This window comes from Diplotaxodon limnothrissa, unplaced genomic scaffold, assembly GCF_057381915.1.
Source record: "Diplotaxodon limnothrissa isolate DT_005_m unplaced genomic scaffold, D_limnothrissa_male_GT1.1 unmapped_scaffold_4, whole genome shotgun sequence".
Taxonomy (NCBI): domain Eukaryota; kingdom Metazoa; phylum Chordata; class Actinopteri; order Cichliformes; family Cichlidae; genus Diplotaxodon; species Diplotaxodon limnothrissa.
Window position 1 is genome coordinate 4,148,334 of NW_028188558.1, and position 23,790 is coordinate 4,172,123.

The window sequence follows — 23,790 nt, forward strand, 5'->3', positions numbered from 1 at the left end:
AATCTGCCGCTCCATAGTTCACGGTAACGGACTCACAGCTGGACCAACGAGGCCGAGTGCGTCCGCCACTCTGAGCTACGTTCGTGTTTGTGTACTTGTAGTTTGTACTTTGAGTTCACTCAGAGCCCACAGAGGACGCAGCGTACGTGATGACGTCACAGCCCTTTACCTCCTTTACTGTCACTGTGATTAATATTTACACACGAGACACCTGCAGAGCTCTGACGCTAAGCTAGCACACAGCATGCTAACACTAAGCTAACGCTAAGCTAACCTAGAACCCAGAGTGAGGTTAAAGCTGAGTAAACACTGACCCCAGACCAGCACCGTGATAAAGTGAGCTGCTGCTGCTGAACTTGAACAGGTAACAAAGTGATGAGCAGTCAGGCTGCAGGTTTCTACCTGTTCATGTTTCTACAGTAGAATCACTTTGAAGTGTCTTTGTGCTGTTTCATCTTTGATTTGTGTTCATAAACACTCAGAGAAACATCACGTGACCTCATCAGGATCTGTGTTGGTGTGTGGGGCTGTACCTCAGCTTTATGTTGTTACATGCTCATTTGTTCATTTTAACATCAAAGTAATGTTATGAGGAGTAATGAAGTAACGTACTCCATTACTTTTAATCAAAGTGTTCTGTGTAATATGTGTAATAATGACTGTTTTGAGTAATGACCAACACTGATCACAACAAAGAGGAAATGCCTCCAACATGCACAAACATTTGAGCCACAACATGCAGTTAATGTGCACAAATGTCTTTGATATGCTGCTCAGTGATGGTGGTGACTGTCAGAGCAGAGCTACTGAGAATCAATAAGTAATATCAATGATGGGATCAGAATCACTAAATTCTTCTCATCCCTGTCAGTATCATACATGTGCTGTATAATGTGATAAATGTAGAGGTGCTGGCTGTTCTCTCACTCTGCTGTTTAGCTGTAAAGGACGCCTCCCTGCCTTTGTCTCATTCATGACCTTTAATAGTCTCTTCTAACATGCAGAGATCTGTATGATCTGTTTCATAGAGTCTAACCAGCCTGTACAGGTAACAACAACAGTCACTGCATCACTGACACACAAACGTCATCTCTGTCAATAACAACATTCATACATGGAATAAAAACACATCAGTGGATCATTGCTGGAGCTGATGTTTGTGCTCCTGGTGCAAAGGCTCTCAGTTTCCTCCTTGAAATAACATCAGTGGTGGGTCAGCGACATGCTTTCTTTCCCTCTCAGGTTTAAATATCTGGGACTCTCCACCGTTTGGTTTTAGAGCTGAAGAAGCTTCTCAGATGAAACGTCTTCCAGAAACTTAAAGACGTCTCTTTTCTCTCCAAGCTCCTTAGATCACATGACCTGGATGACTGAACCTACAGACATATTGACCTGGTTTCATGGTCACATGACAGGTCAGAGGTCAGCGACTGTAACTCAGTTCCTCCTGTTAATGTGAACTCACTGAGTGTTTGTGGTTTACCTCTCAGACTGACTGAAGATGATGATGGAGGAAGAGGAGGACAGAGCAGAGTCTGCAGGGTCCAGCTGTCCGTCTGTGAGGAGTGACCGGTCCAAACATCAACCTCCAGACTTCAGTGGTGAACCTGGAGCAACGAGGTCAGAGAGCTGAACTCACTGAGTAACAGAAATAATTCTGCACTGACATTATAATCAGTGTTGACTCTGGTTGATTGTCTGACTGTGTTTGTGAGCTGAGAGGAAATGAAAATGAGTTTGTAACAAAAATCAGTTTTGTCCAGTTTTCCTGTAAAAAGCTGAACTCTAATCTAAGAGGATGTTACTGACAGGAAACAGCTGCATTATCTGCAGTCTGTGTGATCACAGCTGCTTCAATCATGTTTGTGTCTGCAGAGGTCAGAGGTCACAGTCTGCAGGGTCCAGCTGTCCGTCTGTGAGGAGTGACCGGTCCAAAGGAAACCCTCCATTCTTCAGTGGTGAACCTGGAGCAACGAGGTCAGAGAGCTGTGATGACACCTTTACATGTTTGTGTTTCCTGGATAAATATGACCTGAAACATCCTCAGATTGTTACAAAGATTCATTAAAAAGAAAACAATGAAAGAGAAAAGATCCAAATGTTCGACTTGGTCATTTGCTGTTTGAGGACAGTGATGCTCATATCTGTGGGGAAAGTGTGACCTGAGTGGGTTCATGTTTGTCTTTAAAGAACAGAGCTGCTCTGATTCTCTTTGTGTCTGATCTGTTAAACAGTCTGAGAGGTCACACAGAGACCCAGCAGCTAAAGCCTGGATCATACTGGCTGCTGTTACTCCATCAGGACAACACTGAACCACAGTGGTGTGGATGTAGTGGATAAATCCCACCATACTGATGCTCAGAGTTAACCACAGGGAACAAAACCAGATGTTACCTTCAGATTGTGACCTTTGGAGTGGACGATGCAGATTTCAATAGAGAATAAATGTTGTTGTTTTTCAGCTGTGAAGAAAGAATCTAATTTTCTGAACTTAAGAATTTATGATGCTGGAAACAACATGGAGACTATAACACAACATTTCCACTGTGTTCATAGAATGAATGTAAAACTGTCAGACATTCATTAAATATGCAAAATGTCTACAGAAGCATCAGAGGGTCAGACGTGAAGCACTCAGTGATTTTGATCAAATGACTCATCAGTTATTGATCTGTACTACACTGATCTACCACGTTAGTAAAGCTGGTGTTCTGGTGGTGGAGGGAGACTCGGATCATGTTCTGGTTTTGGAGCAGTGATCTGCTGATGGTTCAGTTTGATGAGCTTCTTCAAAATCATCCCTGACATCACCACTGAAAGGACGTCCATGAAAACAGACTGAAAATTACTGATATGTTCACAATCTGAGAGTCTAAAACTTGACAGACTTGATTCAGATGAAGTTATTTGAGCAGAAACTCCTGGATCGTTATCCTGTGTTGATCTAATCCTTCATGGTTCCTCCACAGAGTGGAGCAGCAGAGCTCAGAGGTTCCCAGTGGTCAGTCTGCCCAGCAGCATCAAACACAGCTGGACTCCATATTTATGGTCTGTACATGTACAACAACTACTTTATTATTAATAATAATGTATTTATTTATAGGTCCCTTTCAGAACACCAAGGACTCTGTAAACTAAATGACCAAAAGAAACAAACTTTGAAATCAGACGGTGCAAATGTGATCACAGGGAAACGTTTTAAACATCGAGGCTTTAAACAGAAACCAAAGTGAAACAGTTTGTAGTCGAGATCAGTGGGAATGAAGCTGAATAACTGTTTCTTCAATAACTTTGAGCAATAAATGACAAATATGATGGAAATTAGCAGCATTAGCACTTACTAATGATGTTAGTCGACACTCGGCTGTATTGAGACGACCACATTAGGTGGTCCTCAACTGTAATGGAAACCAGTGGATCCAGTCCAGTCGTGGCGACCTGTGGTGAGTCGATCTGAGCAGCTACTAATGGAAACAGGGCCATAGATGTGTTTGTGCTTAATAACAGTGAATCACATGAGTTTTACATTACAGTTAAAATCTCATGTTGTTTGTTAAAGTGTGCAGTTCAGGGTGTGTTACTAAAACACTTTCCAAAGACCCAGCCCCCATAAAAAGCAGCCAATCAGCTTCTAAGAGTTACACACCCACACATATCTATCAGGTTAACTCTGGTCTAACACACTTGGATTTAGCTTGAAGAGTGTTCCTGTACGAGGACTGAAAATGATTTAAAAAGCAGCCAATGTCCAAAGAACAACTTTGACACACCTTCATAAAACCTGCAGAGCAAAGAAAAACTAGCTGAAAGTCTGGCTGCTCTTATGAAAAGTACAGAGAAATTATGGGTCGCTCAACACTTGTGCACAATATAAGAGTTGAAATAAATCTAAAGAATAACTCAAAGTCCTACAATCATACTGATAAAGTCATCTACAGCTAACTATCCAAGTGGATTTGTTTAAGACAGCTCCATCTGCTGGTGGCCCTCTGCAGGTGCATGAAAGGGGCGTGTTTATAGTGAAAGTAGTAGAGAAAGTAAACCCCACGGGAAGGAGGAGGACTCTCAGCGGCTTCCAGCTCATATTCAGACATTTGACTTCTCACTGAAAGCAGCAAGTTTGAGTGTCTGTACCTTAGTTAGAAGAGATAACATGTCAGTAGTAATTAGAGTTGATTGAGCAATGCTGTCCTTGTAATGTAGTTTATGATTTTTATGGACAAGTCCAGTTTTTCTGTAGAGCCTCTCAAGTTGGTGACAGCAGCAGTGGAAGTTCACGTGTAAACCAGAGCAGCAAATCAGGTCCAAATGTGTTGTTCACAGTGAGTGGGATCATCATTGGCTGCTATGTTAACCTCCTGCAGCAGGATGTCTTTGGTCAGAGAATGGATAGATCACTAAGTCATTGTTGAGTTTAGGGAGACAGTAGACAGTTGGAGGAGGTTCAGCCAGTTGACACACAGTAGATAAAATAACTGAAGGCAGGAGCAGACACCTGTATGACTTTCCACCTCTCACATAGATTATTGTCCCTGGGCAGCGCCACAGGGCTGGTAGATGTAAACAAAGCTGGAGGAGAGGATTTATTCATCTGAGAAAAGTCACAGAGTTGTGTCTTGATGCTCAATCATCCAGGTACGTAAATCCCAAAAAGCTTGATTCTGTTCATCTGGATGTTTTCAGTGGGAGAAACGTTTCATCATCATCAGGTGACTTCTTCAGTCTCAGCTGACTGCAGGTTTCAATCTCATAAACAGGACATTTGTATGACTGAAACCAGCCCACTGAAGGAACAATGGGCTGGGAGGTCAGTTCATTGATCATTGGTACGCATATTGTCAGGACCATTGATCAATGGTTGTTGATCAATGGTCATGAGTCCAGTTCACAGAGAGCTGGGGAATGGCTGCAATCACAGCATGTAAGATGGTGACAGTTGTACCCTTAGGCCCCTCCTCCATTCAGAGATGGTCTTTCCTTTTCACATAAATGGCCTCCTTGACTCCGCCCTCAAACCAGCGTTCACATTTACTCAGGACCTTCTTGATGTGAAGTTCTTCTGCTTCGCTGGCTGCTGTGTCTGTGGGGATGGTGTTTGTTCTGTGTTGTTGTGTCCTGATGACGCCCAGTTTGTGCTCCAGTGGATGAGAGTCAAACCTTAAATACTGATCTGTATGTGTAAACAGAGTGAACCTTTAAGACCAGTTGTCTGTACGATCAACTCAGTCACCTGAAACATCTCCAAGTTTCTGGCTTTGATCATCAACCTGTTGGTAGTTCAGCTCTGAACACCAGTGAAATGTTTCTCCCACTGAAATCGCTGCATTCATATGAACAGCATCAACGTTTTGGGATCATGGAGTTGTGGACAAAGTCTCAGTTAATCAGATAAAGTCAAACCTATAATTGGTAAAGAGTTCGCGGATGATATGCCCCTTGATGGTAAAGAAGTGGATGTTGTGTGGACTAAAGTTCAGAGTGGTGGGTCATTCATAAATATTCTGTTCCAGCTGCTGGAGGACAACATCATCACTTTTGTGAAGAACGAGCTGAAGAAGATCCAGAAGGCCCTGAATCCAAATAAGCCCCAGTGCTTGGAGTTTCAGAGGGAGGATGATGAGCAGAGGAGAAACAGCAGAGAGGCATTTGTGAAGATCACAGTGGACTTCCTGAGGAGAATGAAGCAGGAGGAGCTGGCTGACCGTCTGCAGAGACGTAAGAGGATTTATCTAAAGATTTAAGCTGCTGGATAAATGAGACACTTGTGACACCAGTGTGTTCAGTCATTTCTCAGTGGGTCAGAAATTGTCATCAGCATTTTGTAAAATATGATTGTTAAAGTTGTATTTTTATTATTATTATTCAGAACTTCCAGCTGCTGTTTGTCATCGTAAACTTAAGTCTAAGCTGAAGAAGAAGTTCCAGTGTGTGTTTGAGGGCATCGCTAAAGCAGGAAACCCAACCCTCCTGAATCAGATCTACACAGAGCTCTACATCACAGAGGGAGGGACTGCAGAGGTCAATGATGAACATGAGGTCAGACAGATTGAAACAGCATCCAGGAAACCAGACAGACCAGAAACAACCATCAGACAAGAAGACATCTTTAAAGCCTCACCTGGAAGAGATGAACCAATCAGAACAGTGCTGACAAAGGGAGTGGCTGGCATTGGGAAAACAGTCTTAACACAGAAATACAGCCTGGACTGGGCTGAAGACAAAGCCAACCAGGACATCCAGTTCATATTTCCATTCACTTTCAGAGAGCTGAATGTGCTGAAAGAGGAAAAGTTCAGCTTGGTGGGACTTGTTCATCACTTCTTTACTGAAACCAAAGAAGCAGGAATCTGCAGCTTTGAAGGCTTCCAGGTTGTGTTCATCTTTGATGGTCTGGATGAGTGTCGACTTCCTCTGGACTTCCACAAAACTACAATCCTAACTGACCCTAGAAAGTCCACCTCAGTGGATGTGCTGCTGATAAACCTCATCAGGGGGAAACTGCTTCCCTCTGCTCGCCTCTGGATAACCACACGACCTGCAGCAGCCAATCAGATCCCTCCTGACTGTGTCGGCATGGCGACAGAGGTCAGAGGGTTCACTGACCCACAGAAGGAGGAGTACTTCAGGAAGAGATTCAGAGATGAGGAGCAGGCCAGCAGGATCATCTCCCACATCAAGACATCACGAAGCCTCCACATCATGTGTCACATCCCAGTCTTCTGCTGGATCACTGCTACAGTTCTGGAGGATGTGCTGGAAACCAGAGAGGGAGGACAGCTGCCCAAGACCCTGACTGAGATGTACATCCACTTCCTGGTGGTTCAGGCCAAAGTGAAGAAGGTCAAGTATGATGGAGGAGCTGAGACAGATCCACACTGGAGTCCAGAGAGCAGGAAGATGATGGAGTCTCTGGGAAAACTGGCTTTTGATCAGCTGCAGAAAGGAAACCTGATCTTCTATGAATCAGACCTGACAGAGTGTGGCATCGATATCAGAGCAGCCTCAGTGTACTCAGGAGTGTTCACACAGATCTTTAAAGAGGAGAGAGGACTGTACCAGGACAAGGTGTTCTGCTTCATCCATCTGAGTGTTCAGGAGTTTCTGGCTGCTCTTCATGTCCATCTGACCTTCATCAACTCTGGACTCAATCTGCTGGAACAACAACAAACAACCTCCTGGTGGTTTAAACCATCTCTCCACCAGAGTGCTGTGAACAAGGCCTTGCAGAGTCCAAATGGACACCTGGACTTGTTCCTCCGCTTCCTCCTGGGTCTTTCACTGCAGACCAATCAGACTCTCCTACGAGGTCTGCTGACACAGACAGGAAGTAGCTCACTGACCAATCAGGAAACAGTCCAGTACATCAAGAAGAAGCTCAGTAAGAATCTGTCTGCAGAGAAAAGCATCAATCTGATCCACTGTCTGAATGAACTGAATGATCGTTCTCTAGTGGAGGAGATCCAACAGTCCCTGAGATCAGGACGTCTCTCCACAGATAAACTGTCTCCTGCTCAGTGGTCAGCTCTGGTCTTCATCTTACTGTCATCAGAAGAAGATCTGGATGTGTTTGACCTGAAGAAATACTCTGCTTCAGAGGAGGCTCTTCTGAGGCTGCTGCCAGTGGTCAAAGCCTCCAACAAAGCTCTGTGAGTATATTTGTATTCATATGCTCGTTGACAAAAAGCAGGTGTGATCAACTAAAACCACTAACAAAATAACCCCCAAAACCACAGTTATGAGTGCTGGTGTCTGAAAAGTGTATACAACTGTTAAGTGATAATCAGTACTCACTTTGTTCAATACTGAATACCTGTCGGCATTTCTGAAATTTTTCTGGGTGTAACTGTCATCAAAGTTACACCCAGACCTGGCCTTGAGTTGTTATCTGAGTTTTAATCATGAACTCTTCTTAAACGATGACAAAATAAAGAAATTTGGCACGTTTTGTTGATACCAAAAGCCTATTGAACTATCCACTGTTCTTTTACTGCTCTTTTCTCTGTTCTCTCTCTGATTGTTTCCACATGTTGCTCGTTACTTTCTTGACAAAAAGAGAATGGAATATTGCTAAATGTTATGTAATCTCATTACACTTGATCAAAAGTAAGTTTTTTTAAATTGTTTTTCTGTTATTTTTCAGACTGAGTCTCTGTAACCTGTCAGAGAGAAGCTGTGAAGCTCTGTCCTCAGGTCTCAGCTCTCAGACCTCTAATCTGAGAGAGCTTGACCTAAGTAACAATAACCTGCAGGATTTAGGCGTGAAGTTTCTGTCTGAAGGACTGAAGAATCCACACTGCAAACTGGAAACTCTCAGGTGAGATCAAGCATTTTGTAATCAACGGGCAGAATTAGCAAATTAATAATAAGGTAATCCTTTAATAAGAGGAGATATGGGGGTGTTCTGATGTGCAAAGTACTCTTATGTTGAAAGATTCTAAAACAAGAAGTAGTTCCTGGGAACTGCTTTCTGTTTTATTGCTGTCTAAGTAGAAACTTGCTGATGAAATTACTGATGAGTTTGCAGAGTTGAATCCACAGAACACAAATATTCTTACACCCGACAATATGTACATAGTCATGGTGTTGGGTGCTGAAGATCATAATTAGAAATTTAATTATAAATTTCTTTAAATGCACATTCAGGTCTGTGACACTCATTCAGACCGTGAGCACTGGCTCTGTGCTACATACAGACATTTCTGCATCCTTGCCATTCAAAGGCACTTTGTTATATATAGTTTATATATGTAGTATTCAAAACTGAACTGTAAGCTTGGTGTTTTTAAAGGAAGCAATTTTAATTCAGTGTTTTCATTAGTCTTAATTTTATACATTTACTACCACTAAGAAGAGAACGGACATGACCTTAAGGCCTGGACAAGTTTGAAACCTTTTGTCCTTCACAATGGAAAATGGGTATCACTTTATCCAGCTTCTAATTTATAAATTCTGCACTCAGCTTTGCCGTCTCCAATATCACTGAAATTCAGCCAGATGCTGCTCATTTTATGCTTTCACTTTTTCCTGACACGCTTGAATTTAAACCTGTGTCTGTGTGTACCAGGCCTGTACCACTAAGCTTGCTTTCTTCTGAACGTTTGCCCCCATCCCTTTCTTTAAATAGTGGCATGATCCCAGGCTGTCTCTTAATGTGATTGGCCACATGATGTGTCCATCAGAATAAAGTCCCAGCCCTGCTGCCATGGAATATCAGCAACCCTGAAAATTCTTTAATAACTGATATATGAAATTATCTCAGGGGCTGAATTTGGCCGACGGGCCATATGTTTGACACCCCTGGTTTAGACAGTTTAGCATTCTATGTTCTACTGAGTTAACTCCAAGCTGAGTAGCAAATCAGCTAACTGCAGCCACAAGCTGCGACTGGTTTTCTTTGTGGATGATGATGTATTCTCCCTTTACTAGGTTCACTCAGGTGTTCCACTCATGGTTGTTATTAACTTCCTGTTTTATTTTGGTAGTTTTCATCTCTGGTGTCAAAGGTTTAGTTTTACTTCCTCCCCTGACATTGTCTACATGAGTTTCAGCTGTACAAGGTTTTATTGCGTGTTTATTGATTTGACGCTTCTTTTTATTTAACTATTATTGTTGACTTCTAAACAATTGTTAAAAAGTATTTTCATTGAAATATCAAATAATTTATTACTTTATCGGCTAATTCATTATACTTCTCTAAATAAGGGTGATAGTGTGGCCTGTGTGGGTTGTCTTCAGATACTCTGCTTCCTCCCACAGTCCAATGTGAATGAGGCCCAGCTGTAAAGTCACAGCAGTCACACTGTATGTGTCTCATTGTCACTGGAGTTTAGGCTCCATGCATCCAGCTGGTGCTGCAGAAAAAGTAGAAATGTTTCTGTTTGGTTCTAATCTGCTGCTGAGTCTCTTTTACAAAGATAGAACTGCAGCTAATCATGCTCATGTAGCCAGTTAGTAAAAACCCAAGTCACCGTCAGACTAGGGTTGCCAACTTCCTGGGACACCTCGTGGCCAGGGCCGGGCGACCCAGTTGTCTCCACCCTTCCAAGTGTGGTGAATTTTTTAGCTCTTTTTTGTGTGTGTGAAATTATTTTTTTAACCATTTGACTTGAAGTTGATTTAATGATGCATATTCTTTGTGATATGAACACATGGGAAACAAATGATCATTTAGCCATTTATTTGTAGCGCAAAATGACAACATTAACACAATAAAACAGGTCTCTTTCTTAAACAGAAGCCTGTCATGCTTAACTTTAAAGAATATAAGTTAATCTTTCTTTAAAAGAACTCTGTCCTGCTTAACTTAAAATTATATAAATTTATAGAAAACAATAGAAAGAAAAACATTCTTATAACAGTCCACATGAAGTGCATTTAGTGCAGCTGGCTTCAGTTGAGGTATTATTTCAGCTTTTCTAATGCTAATCAGCTGCTCGTGTTTGTAAACCTGCTTGTTCCCATGATTACGCATCTTAACTCATCATCATTATTAATCTATGTATTACTTTTATGTATTAGTCATCTATTCGTTGTAATCATCTATCCTTGCAGTTGTTTATTACACAAAATAAATTATATTATCACACTTCTGGCCACATAGAGTTGATATTCACTGCACATGCCCACATTAACCTTAACCAGAGGGTTTAAAAACAACAACAATGTCTACATACCATATCTTCTGCTGCCATGGCCTGGTGAACAACAAATTGGTTAAGGGTTCCCTGAGCTTAACCAATTTGAGTGGCATGAAAGGGTTCCCTGAGCTTTCATGCCACTCATGTGCCCACCACTAGAAGCATGCTGCCAGTCCACCATGGCCTATGAAAAAAGTGCGCCGGCACACAGTGCAGTGCGCTTTATAGGTGTTATCGCGCACTTTTTCCAGCGAGGTGTTTTCATTTTCCCATTCCTCCCTGCACTTATGCAGCCTTTTTTTTTTCTTTCTCGGTGGGGTACAAACATTGCTGGTCGAAGGTGTACTGTCGTCCGAGACTTGCACCGCAGTGTCAGCGTTTGTTTCCCTGTTGGCCATGCTTCTTTTTGTGGTCATCTGTTGTCTTCTGGTATTTTCTCAGCGAGCGACCTTTCCTCTACCAATGAGATAAGTGGTAATCTGAATTGTCATACTCGTGCGTAAGGTCATTGGTCACAAAGCAAGAGAGGGGCTGGGAATTATGTTTTCAAACAAAGCGTTAATTCCATTAACATTTATAGACTAATTTTGATTCTCACTGTATTACAGGACAAAGTGCGTCCCTTTGGAGCTCAATACGGGACGGGTACTTTTTTTTTTTTTTTTTGCCTGTCCCGTTTGGCTCTTTTGCATCAGAATTGTTGTCTAAAGGCAAAGAAAGATGCCCAACGGATTTACTTTACCAAATTGACCATCCCAGCCTTGCCATAATGGTCCATTTGATTCACCTTTTATTGTTTATTTTATTTTCACTTACTGAATACGGGACAGACTTGACTGGGGGAAAGAAGGGGAGAAAGAAAGAGGGAAAGAGAAACAGCTGAGAAGAGGGACGGGGGAGAAGGGCAAAAAACAAAAACCAACAGAATGGGCAGGAAAAAAAAAATGCATCTATCGATCACCTGGATCACCTGTTGAGAAAGAAAAAAGAAAGCAAGCAGAATAGAACAAGAGTAATAGAATAAACAACATCACAATGATATATGGGAATATGACAGTAAATACTAAATATTAAACATTATTGTGCAGCACATAAGATCAACAGAACACAGTGTGCTTTGAGGTAGGAGCCAAAAAGGGTGTAGTTTGTGGGTGTGATCACCCGTGTGTACACCTGTGAGCATGGACGCGCTTGTTTTTTTTAAGAGGTTCTGTTGGGTCTAAACTCAGACCCCGCTGTATCCAAGACTTATTCCCATGAAAGAAAAACAAGGCAACAGTGATCGATAGATTACTTGCACAATGGAGGCCCCTCATCTGTTTCCAGCACGACAATGAACCCCGATGGCCTCCTCTCGCAGCCTTTTTATTGACAAACTTCAAACAATAGTTTACAAAACACCTCCCCTTTTGGTTACAAAGACAAGGACTGTATGTAAATGTGTGTGTGTGTGTGTGTGTGTGTGTGTGTGTGTGTGTGTGTGTGTGTGTGTGTGCGCGTGCGTGTGTGTGTGTTCCTGCTGATCAAAGGGTCTTATAACCTAAAAGCAGGAGCAACATCCTTGATCCTAAAGAGGGTAGTCTCCCCCACACCCAATGTATGGTTTACCATAGGTAACACAGTGAAACCATACAAAGGGTAGGAAGTTCTACCAAACATCAAACAGACCTTCAAAAGGACGTTCCTGTGATAAAACACTTCAACCTCGCACCCAGAACCTCGAGAATCTGGGGATGGGAGGAAAGAAAGAATTCCTTTCACAGAGTTAAAACAATGGACAAATGGTAAATTATAAAAATGACAAATGTTTAAACTATTTACTCTAACAGGTTCCTTCATGTAATGATCTGCTAGGGAGTCCCACAGAGGGGCAGCCGCGCCACTGACGTGTACTTTTCTTTCTAAATACGGGACGATTCCGTTATTCAAGGGACGGTTGGCAACCCTACGTCAGACACAGCAGACATTTAGTGATGATCTCACTGTATGTGGTCTTTTAGCGCCTCCTAGTGGTGAATTTGTGGAGTGGTGTTAGTCTGGGTGAGGAGTGTAACTATTGAGTGACACAGACCGAGCCTGTATGCTGGTAGCACCTTAGCCACAGCTCGGGTGTGGAAAAGCTGAAAAAGAAGGTTTTCTAGTTTGTAACAAGGAAAAAACTGAGAGGACTGAGTTAAAGAGAGGCTGGAGAGTAACACAGAGCAGCAATGAAAGCTGTTCACACAGTTTAGACAGTTTAGCATCAAATGTTCTAGTGAGTTAGGTTAGCTCCATGCTAACGAACAAATCAGCTAACTAGCAAACCAGCTAAATGTAGCCACAAGCTGCGACTGCGGTTTTATAACGAGAGCATCAGACACTCAGACTGGTTTTCTTTGTGGATGATGATGTATTTTTATGTTGATCCTTCATGGTGATGCTGCCATTCACCCACTGCTCCTGGCAATGTTGCCAACTCCTCAGTAAGGAAAATTGCTATTGGCTGTCCTAAAAGTTGCTAGAAGGAGGTCAGTGTGAATGGACTGTTGTCATTGGTCTGAATGTGTCACTATAAACATGTGCTCTTCATTATTGTGTGTGTAGAACAACAAATAAAACCAAATCACAAAAAGCTTCAAGTCAAAAACACATGAAACTTTGAGGGTTTTTCCCTAGGATGAGGAAGCAGACTCGGCCCCAAACAGCTGGATATATGGATGGTTACCACAGCAACCACCTCTGAGTATATTTAGTTGTATAAAGGTGTTTGTGGTGTGTTGCAGCTGAAGCAGCCTCATGTATGTTGACACAGGGAGAAAATAGTGTGAGGACACTGTTCACAGCAGTCACAGCTCGCTGCCTTCAACAGTCTCTTCCTTCCTTGTTTGGATGTCACTGATATCACCGCTCTCACACTGACCATCTGTTGGAGCTAACATGCTAACATGCTAACAGCAGGATCACTACATGTAGTCCTTAGTGATGGAAACTGGAACCATGAAGTCAGTGATGCTGGAATAAGCATCTCCACAGTGACACTAATGGTAACTATCATGACTCTTTGATGATATTCTGTGAAACACTGACAGAGAAAAGTGTTGGACAAATCTGAACAAGTCTACTTAATATACACGACTGTCCATAATTTTGATGGACACATGTTTTGGAGAAACGCCCTCCCTCCTGCTGCTCAGTTCACTCCGCTGTTCCACTCATGTTTGTTCATTATAACCTGTTTTATTTTGGTAAGTATGGTCTCTGGTGTCAGACGTTGTCTGGATGAGTTTCAGCTGTGTCACATGACCCTCCTGTGTTGACCTCAGCTGTATAGATGGCTCTGTCCTTCCCCCAGTCTTTATGTCAGTGTCAGTTTCTCCTCCTCATGTGCTGCCGGCCTCTTTTAGATTCTCTTTAGTTTGTTCCTCGTGTCCTTTCATTCCTCAGTTTAAGACACCAAACTCATCAAAGGTTCAGTCTGCCTCCTGAAACACTCCCATTCATGACATGAGACCAATACAAGATGTCCTTGGCAGCACAAACACTGTTTTAAAAGCAGCGATGGGCAAAGCCAGGCTTCGTCAAACTGAAACACTGGAAGCATTTGTGCCATCTTGAAGATGCTGTTCTGTGAAACGGGGACACAGACGAGCCCAGCACAGTTCACAACACAACTACAGACACACAATACATCAGTTTAGTCAAACATAACAGACTGCTGTGTTTACTGTAATAGGCACACAGGTTTACAGCTGTTTGTTGGCCTCATGTTTTGCTCCCAGCCGTGAAGCTTTGGATGCGTTATGTTGACTTTGAGGTTTTCTGGGAGTTTGTGTCATCAGTTCTACACACTGTCAATCAAAGTTACAAGCTGGCGTGGCGTTAGCTTTGATTTGGAATCACTTTGAAAAAGATACATTTCCATGAAAAGATTAAATGTGTTTTCTTTCTTTATACAAAGTTTGTCCCATTTTCACAGGCTCATTCTGACCAATCAGAAGCCTCCATTTCACGCACATCTTTAAGTCGTCCTCAGCTGAACATCTTCTGAACCATTAAAAAACTTTCCTGAACTTTACCTTCTAACACTGGCCTGATGTTTCACTGTCAGTCTGGAGTTTGGCTCATAGTGAACCTGCACAAGTCCTGTTGGATTTGACAGACTCACAATAGAAGCGTCAGTGGAAATCAAAAAGGAAAATAGAGCCTGGAATCAATCATTGTGTTTTTCTAACTTTCCTTTTTATAGGATCAGTATTTTCTGTATTTCTACACACAGTCTGTGAGTAACAGCTGACAGTGAGGATGATATCCCTGAATGCAGTACATCCTATTTTCTGTTGTAAGTAGAAAAAAGTAGAGCGCAGACAGAGCTGAAAACTGGGGCCCGTTCTTCGTACCTCGCTTACTACATCCAAGATCAAATGACACATCCAAGATCAAATCATCGCGCTAACCGTGAGCTCACTATTCCGGTTCTCCGAACACACCTGTTGTTGACGATTAGTACAGCTGGATGAAGTAATGTGAGATCACTGGGTGGCCCAACAGGGGCTACGCATCGATAGTAGAAACATTGATCGGCAACCCTTTGATTGGTCGGCGAAAATGTCGAAGGAGCGCGCTCGGTATTTTTCGGCAGCAGAGCAAGAACTCTTGAGTGAGGGATTTCAGGAGTTTCAGAGTTTAATCAGAACGCAAGGGAACACTGCAAAGGCTGCAAAAGCAAGGAGAGAGGGCTGGCAGGAAGTTGCTGACAAATCAAACTCGTAAGTAATTTAATAATAACAATAATAATGGAGTGGGTTTATATAGCGCTTTTCAAGGCACCCAAAGTGCTTTACGATACCACTATTCAGTCACTCTCACATTCACACACTGGTGGAGGCAGCTACGGTTGTAGCCACAGCTGCCCTGGGGCAGACTGACAGAAGCCAGGCTGCCATATTGCGCCATCGGCCCCTCTGGCCAACACCAGTAGGCGGTAGGGTAGATTTATCATATCACACTATATTATCCAATATTATATTACATTATATTATATTATATTACATTATATCCTCTTTCACATTAGAGCCACAACAGGACCCACTAGAACATGGGAACAAGTAAAAGTGAAATATAAGAATATTCTACAGAATGGTAATATTTATCACTTATATTGCTTTTAGTCTCTTGGACAGAGACCCTGAAATAATCTGTTTGTTTGTTCATAACAGCAACCAAGAAAAGGGCAGAGCAAAAAAAGACAGGTGGTGGTCCTGCACCCCCTCGTCAACAAGTTGGTTAAGTAAATAATATCCTCACGGGAAAATCGATATCTCTCAATGAGCACACTGTCGCGCTGAGCTAAAGGATCCTGTCTGTCCCGCAATATACGCTGAATTCTGAGGACTCTCCTTATCAATCTTGCACCTTCCGCAATGGGCTGCTCGCGTATACGGACAGGACATGGCTGCGACAGACTTCCCAAATCCACCTTCGCTTTTATAGCCGTGGTCTCCCATCTTGATTACACGAAGTAATTTACAATTACTACTCTGAAATATGAATTACATCTGTAATAATCACATACATGTAATAGAATGTTAATAGTTCATTTCCCTTTTTTAGGAAATGACCTGTATGTATCTGTGTGACATCAATAAAAGGATCAAGTGCTGCATTATCTTCAGTTACATTGATGTTATTTATTTATGGTGAAACAGTGGAAAAATATCGCTGTTGCTTTCGTATAAATGAAGCGGACATACCTGCGTGGCCGCGATCTAATCCTGTTTACATAAAGTAAGCCTGCTCCCCAGCAGGTTTACGCTTACGGCTCTGTTGCTATGACAGCAAGTCCCGGATGAGCTTCGGGGAACCGAACGATCCAGGATCACGCAAAATCGTCAACAATCTAATCCGGCTAACTTACTTAGCGAGGTACGAAGAACGGGGCCCTGGTGCCTGTTTTAGTCCTTGAAGCAGTTTTTACTGTTTTTACTGAGATCTTCTAATGATGTTACAGACAGTATGTGGCTCTCTCTCTGCTGATAGGACTGAATGTGTGTGGAATAAACTGAAGCAGTGATATAAAAGCATCATTCAGCCATTAAAAGGGTCAAAAAGACCAGTCAATGAAAAATGGGAATTCCCGAGACTGGCAATGCCTGGAAGCCGCAGGTATGCCACCTGTGGCAGCTGAGGTCACGTGATCTGAGTGTTTGAACCAGAAGTTGGAGCAGCGTTTCCAAACATCTGCACTTCAGAAGCTCCAAAGTGTGGAAACGTCACTGTGGAGCATCTCATCCCTATCTAAGAGATTTTCTTGCCTCTGCAAAGCGAAGCTTGCAAACAGCACCATAGTTTGTCAATCCCAACCAATCAGAGCGCTCCTTATGTCACGTCACATGACTCGTGTGTTTTCCTCTTTGATTAGCACCCAAAGAACTAAAGAAAGGCTAAAAGGACATTCAGCCAATCAAATCCCTCCTAGGAACAGGAAGTCTAGAGAGGAAATGGAGCAGAGAAGGAGAATCACCAGTTTAAATGTCTGAGTTTTAAACTGGTGACCCTCTAAAGAGGCTTTTATTCACTCTTTCTGTTTTCTTTACAGCTTTTTTCACCATTTAAACTGTTTAATATCAGATTTAGAAATAACTTTTGGACAGTTTTTCTACATTTGCACTAAAATGTGACATAAATAATGACTTTCTGACTTTACGTTGGACTAATCTAACGACTCAGCCTGGCTATGTTGGACTGGGTGTGGCAGCAGCTCCCAGTTTGAGTTCAGGAGACAGACGCCCTCTCTACTTTGAAGATCAGCTTCTAACTTTCCTTTTTGATAAAGCTTATAGTTCGAGCTGGATCAGGTGACCCTGAACCATCCCTTAGTTATGCTGCTGTAGGCTCAGGCTGTTGGTGGACTTCCCATGATGCTCTGCTTTCTTCTCCCCTCTTTTCACTCCTGATGCTTTTATATGTCACTACTGCATGTCCTTAACTTTTGTCTCTCTGTTTTGTTCTTGTCTCTCTGAGCTCATCTCTTCTCTTTCCCCTCACCCTGCAACCAGTCATGGTAGATGCTCCTCCTGGAGCCTGTTTTCACTGGGAGGATCTTTGTGTCAAAGGGAGTTCTTCTTCCCACCATCGCCAAGTGCTGCTCACAGTGGATTGTGTCGCGAAATCTATCAATGTAGAGCAGTGAGACAAACCACGGAGGCCCCAGAGAAATGCAATCAAACGATGAGTTTATTAACACACAGGAGAAAACATCAGCCTATGTCTTCTGACAAAAACACATGTTGTGGACACTTACAAAGCAGTGGGGTACACGCCCCCCCCCCCCCCCCCCCCCCCTTGGCGTCAATAAAAATAGTCAGAGTAAAATATGTTCCAGACATTAGTCACAGTTAATGGTACATCTTGTACATGTTTAATGGCTATAAACAGAACCAGAACTTCTCTTTTCTGTAACACCTTCCATACAAGGTAATAAACTTCAAGCCCTCAGGGTCTCTGAGGCTAATTATTGACTCTGGTCATCTGTTGCCAAGTAGAGTAAAATATAGTGAGACACCAAATGAGTTAAGGCCTCAGGCCTGACACATTCCTAGATTATATGTGTTATATGTACTGTAAGCATCCATGCAATCATCCTGTTCTAGTTTCCCTCAGCATGGATCACCTGGACAGTCACGCCAGTGAAGCTTAAGACCCTTAATGAACCGAACATCAACTCAAAATAAGCACAAATATGCAATGTGTATGAAATACTTCTGACCGTACTTGTAATAAAAGTTAACATAATGGAAGGATCCTCAAATGAACATCTTCAATAGACAACTCTAATGCAATATCAATACTGTGAGAAATATTATTAGATGGAATAATGCTGTAAAGAACATTATTAATGCAGTTATAATGATGCAGATTATATGGCAGCAATAAAAGAATTTCTGTATCTCCACAATTGTCTGATGTTTGGGACTTTCTCTCTGATATTGGAGGCTGTTACCTTACACTGTTAAACAGCTTCAGATGACTGTTGTTGTCCGTTGGGAATTGTCACTTATAAATAAAGTTACATTGAATGGATGTAAATGGATAGATGTTATTGTGACAAAGAGAAAACAACTGTTGACAGATAGATTGTTGTTTTGTGTGTCTGCAGTCTGTCAGGCTGTCTGATCACAGAGGAAGACTGTACTTCTCTGGCCTCAGCTCTGAGCTCCAACCCCTCCCATCTGAGAGAGCTGGACCTGAGCTACAATCATCCAGGTGATTCAGGAATTAAGCTGCTGTCGGCTGGACTGAAGGATCCAGGCTGGAGACTGGACACTCTCAGGTATGGAGAGAAAATCTGATAGAGGAGGAAGAGCTGGAAACATTTCCTGTGTCCTTCACTCACTTCCTGTTTGTTTCCTGCAGATGACACATGAACAATCACACATGCAGCAATATTTTCAGGGACAGACACACTAGTCTAGCTGGATAGTTCATGGATATTTATGTAGGGGTCTCCAAGGAGTCTGTTTGCAGGAACATTAATGATAGCTGATAAGTCATGTTGAGAGTTTCATTAAAAGTAGACCTACAGTTAGGTCCATAAATATTTGGACGGAGACAACATTTTGTAACTTTAGACTTTATTAGGTCACAGGTGTACCTGAGATAGATACCAGTGTACCTAATAAAGTGTCAGCTAACATTTGGAAATGGAAGCTTAAATAATGACAAACTGTACATTCACAGCTGAATTCACAATAAATTTGTTCTCAAGTGCACATTTTTCTGTTATTGTTCTCAAACAACAGAATGAGAATGAAATATTGATTCTAACAGGGCCCATAAACTTTACTAACTAAACATTACTGTGAGCAGCTCCTCCATCACTTCAAAACTGTCATCAACACCACGGACATACATTGGGAGCTGGGCAGTGTCGGTGATGTCTGTGGTCTCATCAAGAGCGACTGAGTATACACTGAAACATTTGGCTTTCTCACACAGTTGGTCATAAATGTCACTTGACAGGTCAGAAATGCGATCTGCTGCGGTGTTGGCAGAAAGGCTGATGTTGCTAAACTGACCTTTCTTTCCCGGACAGACTATATTTGCAGCCTGCAATATGCACTTTTAGACAAATGCACCTTCTGTGAATGGCTTCCCTGCTTTAGCAATCATCTCACTAACCACGTGGCTCCGACTGCTGCATTATTCTCTTTGGTTGCTTTCTTGGAGAAATCTTGCTGCCTCAGTAGATCTGTTTTAAGACTGGCAACCCGGTTCGCTCTCTCGTCTCCCTGGTATTTTGCATCCAGCTCAGCATGTCTAGTTGTGTAATGACGTTTCAAATTGTATTCCTTGTGCAGCGCAACTTTCTCTGTGCAAATAAGACAGGTCGGGGTGCCCCTGTGCTCAACAAAGAAATATTGCATTTCCCACTTTTCCTGAAATTGTCGGTGCTCATCACCAACCTTTCTCTTCACCGCAGGCTTTGAAAAAGACATGTTTGGGGCTATGTGACATTTATAATTCTACTTGGTGTCACTGTCGCATTGAAGTTTCAATCAAGCGTTTAGCCGACGGACGGGGAACGTCTCAACGCGTAGAGAACGTCATTTCTGCTTCTTTTTCTTGCAACCGTAGCACGGCGATCGGCAGATAAAAAGCCGGTAGCAGTCTCCTTTGTTTTTACGCTCGATGTTCATGTCTTTCATGACGACACGAACACCGTGGCGTTTGCAGATGGTAGAAAGTGCAGGGATAGCGAGAGCAAAACAGGCGACTGCTCACGGCGCCGGGCTGTTGTTACAGGAGAAAGAAGCGGAAATGACACCGTGACATATAACAAATAACATCAGCTGATCAGAAATGTTTCCCTGCTTGCATCAAGCCCGGCTGGTGTCCCCTGAGATCCATATCCCACCCTGATTGGTGGGTTAATTCAGCTCCGCCCACAACACTGTAAAGTGTCATACATTATCAAACTAACATTACATTTTCATATTAAGGTGGGGCCAAAAACTATCGTCCTGCGGGCCGCAATTGGCCCGCGGGCCACGAGTTTGAGACCCCTGGTGTAGGAGGACACCTACTCTGTGTCTGGTTAAGTATAAGAGCCCTTTGTTAGGGGGACCGCTGGACTCTTAGCACCAGCTTTGGGGTCACAGGGTCACATCTGGAACACACACACACACACACACACACACACACACACACACACACACACACACTATGCACAGACTGGTACTCTTTGTTCATACCTGTGTAAGACGTCATAATGAACTTGTGCATATTCATGTAAGCTCAATAAAGAGCAGTGTTACGAGGGAGCAGACGAGAGCGACTGAGGTCAAGTGAAGGAACGGCGCTGTCACAGTTCTCTCCCTCATCAATTGTCTGGTTCCAGCGGTGGGTCTGTGCTAGACGACCCATCACCAGCTTTTTCCACTGGTTACCAGTACGTGGTAGAATCCACTTCCAGATCTGGTTGTCTTTAAATCTGTGAATGGATTGGCTCCATCTTATCTCTCTTTAACAAAAGAATCCAAGTGGAGCCCTCAGGTCTGCAGATAAGCAGCTTCTGACCAGAACTAGACGTAAAAACAGAGGTGAGCTTTATCGATGGCTGCAGCCAAACTCTGGAACAGTCGCCCTTCACATCAGGTCGTCACCAACACTGGACATTTTTAAAAGCCGGTTGGAAACACATTTGTACTCTGTAGCTTTCAATCCTGACCAGTCTTTATAGTCATTACTGTGTATGTTTCCTATTTTCTCTCTACTCTGTGCAGCACTTTGGCTCAAGCTGTTTTTAAATGTGCTGATAAATAAATGTAGATTTCTTTGAATAAAACAGTGGAGCCGAGCTTTGAGCTCAGTGTGTAACAGTGTGTGTGTGAGAGCCATGTAATGTCCATGTGTGCATGCTGACTGTGCTGCTCTGACCCCCCTCCTCCTTTCAGGGTGGAGCCTGCTGGAGTCCGATGGTTGAGACCAGGTCTGAGGAAGTGTAAGTGTGTTTTTAATGGGATTCATGAAAACAAAGCAGCACACATTCAACCATCTTCATCATGTCAGGAGTCATCATCAAAGTGTCAATCAATGAACAGATGATGGATCAATAACTGCAGCTGGATTGTGTTTGTTCTCTCCATCAGATTCCTGTCAACTCACAATCGACACAAACACAGTGAACACAAAGCTCCAACTGTCTGACAACAACAGGAAGGTGACACGTGTGGAGGAGGTTCAGTCATATCCTGATCATCCAGACAGATTTGATGATGTTTATCAGCTGCTGTGTAGAAATGGTCTGACTGGTCGCTGTTACTGGGAGGTCGAGTGGAGAGGAGACGTTTTTATATCAGTGAGTTACAGAAGCATCAGAAGGAAAGGAGACAGTGATGACTGTTGGTTTGGATACAATGATCAGTCCTGGAGTCTGAGCTGCTCTGATGATGGTCCTGTTTGTGTCTGGCACAATAACAGACTAACATCCATCTCCTCCTCCTCCTCCTCCTCCTCTGTCTCTAACAGAGCAGCAGTGTATGTGGACTGTCCTGCTGGCACTCTGTCCTTCTACAGAGTCTCCTCTGACACTCTGATCCACCTCCACACCTTCAACACCACATTCACTCAAACTCTTTATCCTGGGTTTATGGTCTGGTCTCCTGGTGGCTCAGTGTCCCTGTGCTGAGTGGAGTGTAAAGAGTGTCTCCTGTTACAGAAACACTCTGACTGTTGAACAGATAGTTCAGTCTGTACATGTCTGTCTCTTTCACTCACAAACACGTTTTCAGATTCATGGATTCAATCAGTTGATGTTTGAAACTCTTCTAAATGATTCCTTGTAAACTTCTTCAGTCACAAACAAACAGGAAGTGATGTCACATGTGTTCCTGTCCACACAGCAGAATGAGTCTATTGCTGACAGTGATGTACAAACAGAGTGAGCATTTCTGAGGCCCAAAATAAACTGAGTAGTTCACTGAATGAACAATGGACTGTGAGCTCAGTTCCTTCATCATTAGTATGGATTATATATGTATATGTATTATATTAGTATCATATATATCAGGTGCTGCTGCTTTCAGTCATTGTGCAAATGTGCTGTTTGTAAGCTTGTAAAGCTGCAGTCAGCTGAGACTGAAGAAGTCACCTGATCAGTGAGCAAACGTTTCTGAAAACGTCCAGATGAACAGAATCAACCTTTTGGGATCAGCCAGCAATGCAGCATCATTGTTGTTCAGCTTCAGAGGTTTGCAGGAATGAACTGATGACCAGAAACAGCTGCAAAGTCCAAGAAAATACCAGCTGGAGTTCAGCTGCATTTGAAGAAGTCAAAGAAAAGTAAGGATGGCAAAGGGCGACGTTTTCTTCCAAAGAGCTGCAAACATGGTCGACGCCTCATTAGAAGAATCATCTGGACATTTGTGAGGAACTCTAACCAAGAAAGCAACGTCACACAGATCCAACAGACAGTTTCCATGACTGCAAGTGTTCAGTGGAAAAATGCTACAGCTCTGAAAAAAGCTCTGAAACAAAGATGGTGGATTTGACCTCAGGACCAGGCAGGGTTACGGGGTCATGACCCCCCAATAATAGATCCAGCGACACTGAAACTGTCAATTTCATTTACTTTTCCTGTTTTAAAGCTATCAGGCTGCTTTGTGGCTCACTCAATACTAAACTAAGATACTTTCAGTGTGAATCATTTGCAGGAACACAGGCAGGATTTAAAGTGCAGAACTTTACAGTCTCTGTCTCAAAGTTGGTCTGAACATGCTAACAGCTCTTTGTTTTTTTCAGTTTTCACTGGTTTGATGTAATGAAAGAAATTTTAAAGAAGCAGACGATTGTTGTTATTTTAGTTCTATAGTTTCATAAATCGTGGTGTGGATCTAAGTCAACATTCAGAATAAATAAGATAATACAGCACTTTGATGGTTGCCTTTGTATTTTCCCAGCAGTGCTCAGGTTGGTTCTCGGCTACATTTACATACAGATGTTAATGTGTTCAGCAGCTGGACTCATCTGAGGAAGGTGCTCAGTGCACAACTGCATCACTAATTTTATGTAAGACCCTGTGTTTTATTGTATTATATTTTGGGAAGGATGAAAATGTTTTCAGGAGGAAGTTTTTCCTTCTGTCCGACTGCAGTACACACAACACTGCGTCTCCCCC

The 23,790-nt window shown here is 42.7% G+C and overlaps 1 protein-coding gene across 1 annotated transcript; it reads left to right on the plus strand.

The window, feature by feature from the left end:
- The first annotated feature begins 1,408 nt into the window (after positions 1 to 1,408).
- LOC146606913 (protein NLRC3-like) lies at positions 1,409 to 22,302 on the plus strand. Its single transcript, XM_085349306.1, has 8 exons — positions 1,409 to 1,422; positions 2,970 to 3,048; positions 5,511 to 5,715; positions 5,867 to 7,646; positions 8,141 to 8,314; positions 18,772 to 18,945; positions 21,569 to 21,615; positions 21,764 to 22,302. The coding sequence occupies exons 1-8, from the start codon at positions 1,409 to 1,411 to the stop codon at positions 22,300 to 22,302; spliced, it is 3,012 nt and encodes a 1,003-aa protein (XP_085205432.1).
- Positions 22,303 to 23,790: the final 1,488 nt, after the last annotated feature.

Bases quoted from the DNA above. Each gene is read 5' to 3' on its own strand.
- LOC146606913 (XM_085349306.1), top strand. The intron at 5,716-5,866 runs GTAAGAGGATTT...ATTATTATTCAG, and splicing joins GGCTGACCGTCTGCAGAGAC to AACTTCCAGCTGCTGTTTGT. The intron at 7,647-8,140 runs GTGAGTATATTT...GTTATTTTTCAG, and splicing joins AAAGCCTCCAACAAAGCTCT to ACTGAGTCTCTGTAACCTGT.